This window comes from Pocillopora damicornis, chromosome 6, assembly GCF_964200805.1.
Source record: "Pocillopora damicornis chromosome 6, jaPocDami1.2, whole genome shotgun sequence".
NCBI classification, from domain to species: domain Eukaryota; kingdom Metazoa; phylum Cnidaria; class Anthozoa; order Scleractinia; family Pocilloporidae; genus Pocillopora; species Pocillopora damicornis.
Window position 1 is genome coordinate 8,562,608 of NC_142675.1, and position 10,578 is coordinate 8,573,185.

The following is a 10,578-nucleotide window of genomic DNA, read 5'->3' on the forward strand; positions in this document are numbered from 1 at the left end:
ATTGTGTAATTTTACAATCAACCCTCCTTCACAGTGCAAATCTCACAAGCTCCTAAAGGTGCATTAATCTTTTAGGAAATATTTGGATGTCCTTTAGAACATTTTGAAATTTTCACTAAGGAGCCACAAGTCCTTGGCTGATCGGAAGTTCCTGAATAATAAATTATCAAAAACATTCACTACTCTTAACTCACTTTCTCATTGCTTTTCCACACCCTGTTGGAGGGGACTCTCTCGTGAAAAGATCGGGGATGTTTTTTCACTTATCAAGGGTGCAAATCTCACTTAGGGTGCCTCTAATTTTAGTCATCAGTACCTTTTGGGGTTGCACACAAAAAATTAAAATATAAGGAGAAATGCTGTCATTGTAACCCATGTTTAAGTGATATTTCTTTTGAGTCAAATAAAGTTTAAGCTACAGCCAGATTGGTCTCATTTAAGAGTTGAATTCAAATATCCAACCTTTTTACTTTGGAGTACCCCACCCAGGTTATGTGCTCTACAAGCAAGGGTGTAGCTAGAGGGTTCTGCGGTGCCCATGACCCCCCCCCCCTTAAAAAGTCTTTTTTGGGCAAACAACCTACAAGAGGTGTGGAGGTCGACATCACCATCTGGTGACATAGAGTTACCTGACTCCACCTCTGAAAAGTTACTTACTTCACCTCTGCCACAGTCACGTTACACACCAAAGTAATCAGCCAAAATATTTTTCAACCTCCGAATGCATTCTGATGACAAACCCTAGGATTTCAAGTTTCCTTAAAATAGGCCTCTTTGGGTTAATATTACCCCATGCCGTTAAGCATCAAGTGCTTAAATTTGCTCCACTGTTTTCAGACCTGAACCGCCCGTGCCGCGTGGGAGACTTGCACGAGCGAACCTTTCCCCCCTATCTCCGCTACTAAGCAGAATGTTGCCTCCAAACTTCCTCTTTTATTAGAGGATCTATAAACCAATCAGAATCCGTGTTTTGCGCAGTTATTTTGATAACTTTAGGGGGTAGTACAAAGGCGTCATTTTATGTGTTCACAAGAAATGATCAAATTTGAAAAAATGGCGTACGCGCGGCTGACTTTCAATATTTTCATAATGGATTTTCCGTTTCTTTCCGACCATTTTAGACCTCCTGGAACACAAATGGAAAGAAAAAATACTATAGAATAATCTGCTCGAAAAATAATGGACATCAAGGTCTTATAAGCGACAAAATATGCTTTCGAGTCGACAATACTGCAATTCTCAAAGGTGATGCGAATTAGGGCCGCAAAGTGAAAACCAAACTATCGGACTTCAAACGAGGCCGAGGCCTAGCGACATCATGAAGATTCCACGGCACGGTAAATATCATGATTGAGTAATGGGAAGTTACTGTTCATTCTCTGCATGAGATCCACGAAACAGCTGTAGGTTATCGCCTCTGAGAAAAGAAGAGAAACACCTTTACAGTCGCGGAAACGACAAAAGATAACTCACCAATAAACAAGGATGACATGAGAAGTGTTTACAGCTGTAGGTTATCGCCTCTGAGAAAAGAAGAGAAACACCTTTACAGTCGCGGAAACGACAAAAGATAACTCACCAATAAACAAGTATGACATGAGAAGTGTTTGCAGATGTCCAAAAATTATTGTTTAATGGAAGATTTTGTGTCAAAACGTAGAACTTTCAGTATTTTCAACATAACGCTGCGCAATATTCTTGCCGTGAAGTCAAGTAAACATGGATCTACGCATGATGAATTCTACTTCGTGGGTTTCGCACACGTAAGAAATTCGTACGTTCTAACAGAAAATCAAGAACTGTTTTGAATAAAGCTTTCTTCCCGAAACGTTCCCTGGTCACTTTCGTCTTTCTTCTCGTTTATAAATTCCATGTAATACGAGATCTCCCCACACACTGATAAATTTGCATATTCACTTTGAAATCCAATCTACATACTTGTTTGCACACGTGCGCAAAAGTTCATTGATTTTTATCTTTTATCTTGATTTTAGAGTAAAAACTTAGTATGCATCTATCGCTTTTTTCGTTGAAAGCAAGTTATTTAAATGGTCTTCTTTCACCTGAGCTTGTTTTTGGGAAAATATGATTTATAAAACTTTACTGCGCATTGTGTTTACTTTTCCGGTTTCTCTAAAATTTTAACTTTTGGATAGGCACATGTTACACGCACGTGTCAATGTGTTAAGGAAAGATGATTTATTATCACAGATTTCCTAACAAATTCAGTACAAAAAGTAAAGTGACACCAGAAAAACTCAGAGTCTTCACAATGAACTGTTGTTTTTATTGTAACTTCATTTACAATTTCATACACCAAGACTCCTTATTCGTAAAGGAGGAATTGTAAAATCTGACTGGCCTCTAAATTAACAAAACCATAACAGGGAAATCCAAGGATAATGTAACAGTCGGAAAGATTCAGACTAGAAACTGACACTGAAATCAATCAATATGACCAGCTCTTTTAAATACTTTAACTTTTTAAACTTCGCTTGCCGTTGTTTCTTGTCATTTCTGCAGCCGATTTTAAGTTATTGACTGTACCATAAAAACCTAAAACCTAAAACGCTCAGATGATCTCGTTTAAACACTGTACAACAAAAATTAACAAGAAATGAGTATTAAGCCTTATCTTAAAGAGGAAAGTAGTAATACTCTAATCACTGAATTTACATCTGTTGATTTCGCTTCACTTCCTAATCTCCATGCAAACTCAAACACTGCACTTGAATCTCCCGTAAGCTAATATAGATTACAACAGCAGAAAAATCCATATAAAAAATTTAAACGATCAATCCTTCACAACATGAGACTTCTTGGAAGTATCAAAACAAATGGAACTGACAAATCTAAGACTGCGTGACACCACATGTTTATTTTCAAACTTCGAGTCCTCAATAAAAAAAACAATTTTACTCTCTTTTACTGCGCTTTAGTACATATTGGAGCGGCTTAAACCTACATTTGACCATACCACTAAAGCACTGACAGAAATTTGGCATAAATTAATTTCTCTTTCACCGTTTCATTTCGTGAGAGAGATCAAAACGGATATTTGCATTGCAAGGAAATTGTTATCATTCAATGAACGATGATTCCCAGAGCCAGAAACTTAGCTTAGCAAAAAATAATATCTCGCAAAGACTGGTGCCAAGTATCAAGCGGCAAAACATAAAACAAACGCTTGCACGACCCGCCAAAATAATACAAAGCCACCCAAAAGTAAACATCCAGCGTCGCGCGGTCTCGTGCGCTTTTTATCAGTTGACTCAACGAAAATTAATTTAACGTTGCGCGAAATCCTTTAAGATCTGCCCTTGTCACTCTCCAACATGTAAAAATGAGCCTTAATTTATTCAGGAATGCTGACAAACTCTTTCAAAGGAAAAGACTCCAATAACTTCAAGGCCTTAACACCATTTGAAGCTAAGGCTAACAATTTGAAAAATATTAAACATTTGAGCTTCTGGCTGAAGTGATGTATAGTTCAAAACGACTGCAGTACCGTGACAACAACCAAAATAAAAATAAGCTTACATTTGCCTCACGTCCTTTGAAATGTAAACGGCACGGAACAACAACAACACAGTTTGTTTATCCTAGGACTTACTTTCCAGCGACTGCATTTAGGACAATACATGTGTCATTGTTATACGTAATCGTAACGTTTTCCATTAACAGCAACATCTCTTCCACTTCACCATCAGTAAGATTCTTGCAGTCAGGGACCAGTTTTTCCAAAACATCGTTGAACACGGTAACGTGAACAGGACTGCCATCAGTAACCTCCATAACCACCGAAGCATAGCGACGAACGGGGCAGTCCACAGTTCTCATGGAATAGCCGCATCTGTCACATCGCACAACAGGGGTTCCCATTGCTTGAAGAATCTTTCTGGAACATTTTCTACATTGAAGATACGACTCTACTTTCTCAACACACTGAAAACTTCGGATCGTCAAGGTGCTTGAAGCAAATCCTCCTCGTATTTCTTCGTCCGTTGCCAGCGGGATTGCTGACAAACATTCATTCATCTCTTCCGCTCTGATAGTACTGCTCACCACTGTAGAGACTTTCTTCTTGCCCAACCACCGTCGAACTTGTACAGGAAATATAGTGTACACACGGCCAACTTCCACAGCGGAGATATGACCCTCCCATAAATCCAGCTCAATTTTACCCGTTTCGTCCGCAAACAAGGCGTTGGCAACTTTCAGCCCCCTGGATTTTGTCACTGTTGGCTCAGCTACACCAACTATTTTCCCGCGGATGGACATCAGGTCTCCCTCGTTGGAGTTGTCAATGATTTCTCTTACCGCCATTCTCTGCTCCTCATCATTGCTCCCTACTTCCTCGAATTGAAACGAGTACTCTGTTGGTTGCGGTGAAGAAATTTTGGTCATATCATTGACGATGACTTTGGACCCATCCGACGTGTAAGTAAATCTCTGCAGCTTTACTGGCGTGCGCGACCGCTCACTATCAACCAAAAGCTTTCTCTTGGTCTTCGAGTATATCAGCGCGGGTAGCTGCGTATCACTTGAGGTCTGAAGAACCACTGTCGAATAATCCATAGTGTTCCGCTTATTCCTTCTGGACTCCGATACTTTGTGCACGTACGCTATTATGGCATCACGACATTCATCGCGCGCACTAGATGAACTCGCCATTGCATCATTACTTCTCTGTACGGAACCTTCGCCTTCCCCCATTTGCTTTCCACTGTTCGAGGTTTGTGCTGAACCTTCACCTTTCTGAGAAGTATTTGACGTTTCTTCTCTTCTGATCCAGTTCATCGCCGACGCAGGCTTAGCAGGTCTAAGTCTTCCACAGTCCTTGGTCTTCTTCCTTATACCGCTTTTGGAAGACATTCTTACAACATACCCTAAGCCTTATTGCGCCATATGAATTGCTGCTTGTGGCGAAGGTTTTGGCAACTTTCCACAAGGGACAACACCCTAAAGTCTAGTCCCCTCAACTTAGCTCCTAGGACCTCCCGTTCACGCCCCTATAGAAAGGGGCCTTTCATGTGCAAAACGTGGCTCCGAAAACACATAATTTGATTGGCTGGATTCTAGACTAACGTCTTAACTAATTTAACGCTGATTTTCTTCTCAAAAATTTCAGCTGCCTCACTCTTACTAAAACCATTCGATCGCAGCAGCCGATTATTCTATTTACTCAGCACCCGCACCATCTATGTTATTTTTTTCTATAATTGAACGCAGTGTATTGGTGGTTTTAATATTTTATTGCAAAGATATGTTAGAAAAGATAACGATGCAAACAACCCAGCAATTCTTAACTTTTTTGTTGTTACCGAAAGAACCGTGTTAATTGCAGCGCATGCGTAGTAAGTAAAAAATTGGGATTGAATGAAAAATTGCTTTCTCGGAAATACGCCTATTTCTTGGTAACCACTCATTAGAATTTCACGAAATTTGGCGCGAAAATACTTAAGGAAATAAAAACAGGAGTATTGAGAAAAACTAAACTTTAACAAAGGAAATTCTAGATATTCCAGTGAACCTTCAACAAGGAATACTTGAACGTCTCTGTTAAATTATTAGCAAAATGGCATTAACATGTGATTATCGTTACAAGCTTGTTCATGCAAATTATGAGAGAATCTAATGACTCGATTTTCTATAAATAAACAAAACCAATTTTAAAGGCCTGTTTATATTTATTCATGTTGCCATGGCAACGGCACATACGTCAGCTTAACAATCTAAAAACTAACGTCTGTGTTGTTAACTTGCTTGATGCCATTTTTGGCGACCGAGGGATCAAGGGTTTTAGAGAAAAAGGAGAATGAAACGCAGGTATCAAAAACCGTTTTCAGCCACCTTAAGTATCAGCAAACACACATTCTGCCAGCATACACGATATAAATTTATTCAGTACTGAGTTGGCAATGCATTACAGGGCATATCAAACTTACGTTTAACATCTGCCTCTGTAGATTTTCGTGACATGTCACGCAGTCTGAGGTCAGTCAAAAACACGCTACTTTTCGAACATTTTCCTCTTTTTCGTGTATTTCATTTGAATTGCTATCTTTCTTACCTTCAGTTTCTAAAACTAACGTACATAAGCTTTCTATACCACTGTATTTGAAGGAAATCATTAAAATATTTCGTTCGGGTTTTTGAGACTTATGGTTAGCGATTCAGATATGTCGAAGAGGGGTTCACGCCACATGCAAGCAGTGGCCATGGAGTCTGGGACTATAACTCTAAAGCGCATGCCTAAAACTGGTCATTACCGCGAAATACGAAAAAAACAATAAATTTGGCGCAATTTGATGTATAATACATGAGGTTTGGATATTGTTTGGGTTCGGGAAATGGGACTCGAAGTTTACGCACTGGTGATTTTTTCTTCGCTGGCTCTTCTCGCGGTGGCGGTAGATGCACAAAACGATTTCGGCGAAGAAACAAATGGTCCAAAAGGGGAAAAACTGCCTTGGTTTACTTACGAAATAAACAAGTAAGTAAAAATTGCGTTTATCGAAGTGTATTCCAACCTGTTTCTTTTTTCTTTTTAATTTTTTTCAATTTTTTTTCACCGAATTGATTTTTTTTTAATCAGCTATCTCATATATTCCCTGTCGAAGAAGTCTGATCAAGAGCCGAACGACGAAAGTGCTGATTCTGTGATTGTGGGAATCGTGGAAAAAATATTGAGGGAATCTGAGATTCGCGGAGTTGTTATAAATTCCAGAATTCTCAACGTCTTCAGGAAAAATATTTCTCTCCTCCATTCAGCGTTCAAGAAAGCGTCAAAAAGTGGGGGGGGAAAGTATAAAGAAGCTTATTGATGCGTGGAAGGCAAAAAACCACTCCTTCAAAATTTTCTATCATGAGCTTGAAAACAACTCATTGATTGAGGAAAACCAACAGCTTCGTGGGCAGAAAAGGAAGCTGAACTGGATTTAGTCGCAGAGCAGGCAAAGAGATTAAAAATTGAGCAGGAGTTTGAAGATGTTATTAGGGATTCGGAAAACAGAAAAGAACAATACAAACAAAAATTCAAAAGATTTGCGAAAAAAGCAGCAAGAATGCAAAAAAAGGGACAAAGAGGTCCAAACAAAAGCAAACGTTTCACTGATTATACCAAACAACATCAGGCAAGATTAAGGCGAGGATTTAAAGAAGACTGCCACTCAGCACTGTCATTTTTAGGCCTCTACAATTTTATTGCCACCAAGGCTGAGGTATTTAATAATGACACTCAACAATATGAAACTATTTCATTGGTAGAAGAGGGAGAGTTACAACTACTGGAAACAGAGCCAAGAGAACTGACTGACAATGATATTGATGACATCAATATGTGGGTTTACTTGAAGGAAAAATTGAATATATCTAATGAAGCTTGGCATGAGTTGGCCATGAAGTGTAAAGACATGCCCACAAAATATAAAATATGCAAACACCTAGATAAACTAAATGCCAATTGGAATCTGAGAAGTACACCAGGGGAGGCAGAGGGAGTACAGATTTCTTTCAGGGAGAGTCTTGAGGAACAGATAAAAAGGCTGCAGAAAAATGGAGTATTGGACAAGGTTACTACTATTAAAGTAAAGCTCAGTGGTGATGGTACCAACATTGGGAAAAGGCTTAAACTTGAAAATGTCACATACACAATTTTGAATGAAAAGGATGCAGCAATGAATGAAAAAGGGAACTATGTTCTAGCAATAATTAAGACAACAGAGAACTATGACAATCTTAAAGAAAGCCTTGCTGATCTAAATAATGAAATGTCAAATTTAAAAGAAATTACTGTAAATAGTCATAAGTATAGCATTGAGTATTTTTTGGGAGGAGACTGGAAGTTTCTAGCCTGTGTTTGTGGTTCAGGGGCTGCTAATCAAAATTTCTCTTGTATTTGGTGTAAGTGCCCAGGAAATGAAAGGTTTGACATCAGTTAAAAGTGGTCTATAACTGACAAATCTCTTGGGGCAAGAGATTTACAAGAAATAGGTAAGTATGCAAAATCTAAGCAATATAATTGTAAAACCAATCCATTATTTGATTTTATTCCTATTGACCATGTAATAATTGATACACTACATTTATTTTTGAGAATATCTGATAATTTAATTGAACTTCTGATCAGGGAACTTCGCAGGAAAGATGCCATTGACAAGGTATCTACTTTTTCAAATGGGTTTTGTCGAAATAAGTATAGACATATGGCTGGGTATGAGAAATTTGTAAAAGAACTTGGAATTAATTTTGAATGGAAAATTAATAGGGACAGCAAGAAGTTGGAGTACAGAGACCTTACTAGACCTGAAAAACTCTTGCTTTTCCAACATATTAATTTTCACTTACTATTACCAGAGTTTCATAATGTGGACAAGCTGCAAGCCCTTTGGGGGTAATTTCATAGATATTATGGGTGATCTTAAACTTAATTACACTACAGATGATGCTATCTCTAGCCTCAAGGACAAAATCAAAAATGGTTTCAAAAATTCTTAGACCTTTACCAAGCAAAAGATGTAACACCATATATGCATTCTTTGTATGTTCATGTACCTGAATTTTTAAAGCTATACCAAAATTTAGCTTATTACACTCAGCAAGGTATGGAGAAGTACAACAACACTGTATCAAAGGACTACTTTCGATCATCTAATCATAGAGGGGTTTCTGCTCTAAAGCAACTTTTCTTGAAAAAACACAGAATACAGCTTTTGGAAGCTGCTGGTTTGGAAAGGGTGAAGGAAAGCTACAACTGTGGAAACTGTTCAACTTCTGGCCATACCATCAAAACATGTACTGCAAAATGAAGCAAATGCGATGCTCCCACTTTCTGTGCACATCTTGTTAAAATAGATGGTAAATGGAAGCCAAGATGTGATTTAATCAATCAGTAATGATATAATATATCAATGTATTAAAGGAGTGTATTACCCAAAAACTGTTAGTAGACGTTGTGTAGAATAATTTGCTATGCCTGTGAAATGTTTCTTGTATACAGTATTCAAGGAGTCTTTTTCAAAAATGTTACTGCATTGATTACAACAGAATCACAGACTGAAATATATGGGTCATTTATAACCACATGTTTACATTTTATGAAGGTAATTCACATGCAAGTAAAATAATTCTTTGACATCAACTATCAAAATCAATAAACATGTGCTAAATCAAATATATTAATGATGGACCATATTTTTGTATCCACATCTGTTGCCATCTCCACGGACACATGTAAAAACGACTCGATGCCCGTCTTCGATTTCAGATCTCACGTATTTATCGCCAATTAATTCAAATTCCACTATGGGGTTTCTTTTTGTCAACCAAAATCTCACAGTCCCTGGTACAACATAAGCAAAATCGCCGTTTTCATTCATGATCCGCTCATTCCACTTTGTGCCGATATAACAATCCAGAGTTTCATTTGAAAGAATTTCATATATTAGTTTATTCCTCTGATATTTTTTGGATGAAATCCTCCCAAGACTTTTATAGAAAACATCGTCATCGACTTGAATTTCAATACGAACTTCTGGATCCTCTCTGCGCCCGGAGCACAACTTTCGGTTGATCTCCCTGTAAACGCGTTCATAAAAAGTTTGCTGGCGATCGCTGAAGGAATCATCGATTGGTTTTGACATCGGTTCCAATCGCATTACGGGCAAATTATGTTCATCGCAAGGCCTCCATTCGTCAAATTTCTCGCAGTACCCTTTGAAATGAATTTTGCCATGTTTTCTCGCTTTGTCGACCTATATTATCTCTACAGGATAAATATTCTTATCCGTAGTTTTTATTTTCTTGCATTGCTTGGTCTTAGCTTCTACGAATTCGTCAATAAATCTCTTCGGAGTCTTATGCTCCCGCTTCACTCTGTTGGCCGCCATTTTTAACATTGGCGCTCTTTGCATATTTAATTGCTCTGCGCATGTCAGGTGAGTAATACGGTGGCTTGGGACCAATTTAAGCAAATGTTCAGTTTTCTATGGGATAAGTTTGATATGAATTTCAAATATGGCTGCTTTTGGCTGTTTTGTGACCGGAGAGAGACTTTGTTGCCATGTTTTGACTCATATTTCTCCCGACAAAAGCGAAAAAAGACCAGATTAACAGTTGTTTTCACTTTAATTTATTGTGTGACAGATTTTATGACCGTTTCCATGAGAAACATCTCAGCCAGTTAGAATGACCGCGAGTCAGAAAAAACCTCAAATTTACTCAGTGGCATTGCCCCTGGACATGTCCACGATGACCGGCGATGGTCGCACAGGCTTGTCAATGAAAATTTTTATTACTTTGTTTCTTTGCTACATTAGCGAACACTGTACTACTGCTCGTACTCTGAATATGACAATCAACCACAAAATTCCCTAAACCAGATAACATTAAACATAATCCAAAAAATCATATAAGTCATCTGTCAATTCACGAGTTTGCTCACAGAGCACTTTGATTATCCTACAGTTACAATTTAAAGGCCCATTTCCAACTTTGATGCAACTCGCGCCGCGACCCAATTTCCTGTCACACGAAATTCCCAGATCACTGAAAACCTTCTAAAATCGTCTTTCTCAA

At 38.3% G+C, this 10,578-nt stretch overlaps 1 protein-coding gene across 1 annotated transcript; it reads left to right on the forward strand.

The window, feature by feature from the left end:
• Positions 1-6,353: 6,353 nt before the first annotated feature.
• Positions 6,354-6,827, forward strand: LOC149043791 (uncharacterized). Its single transcript, XM_089210648.1, has 2 exons — positions 6,354-6,496; positions 6,599-6,827. The coding sequence occupies exons 1-2, from the start codon at positions 6,354-6,356 to the stop codon at positions 6,825-6,827; spliced, it is 372 nt and encodes a 123-aa protein (XP_089066774.1).
• Positions 6,828-10,578: the final 3,751 nt, after the last annotated feature.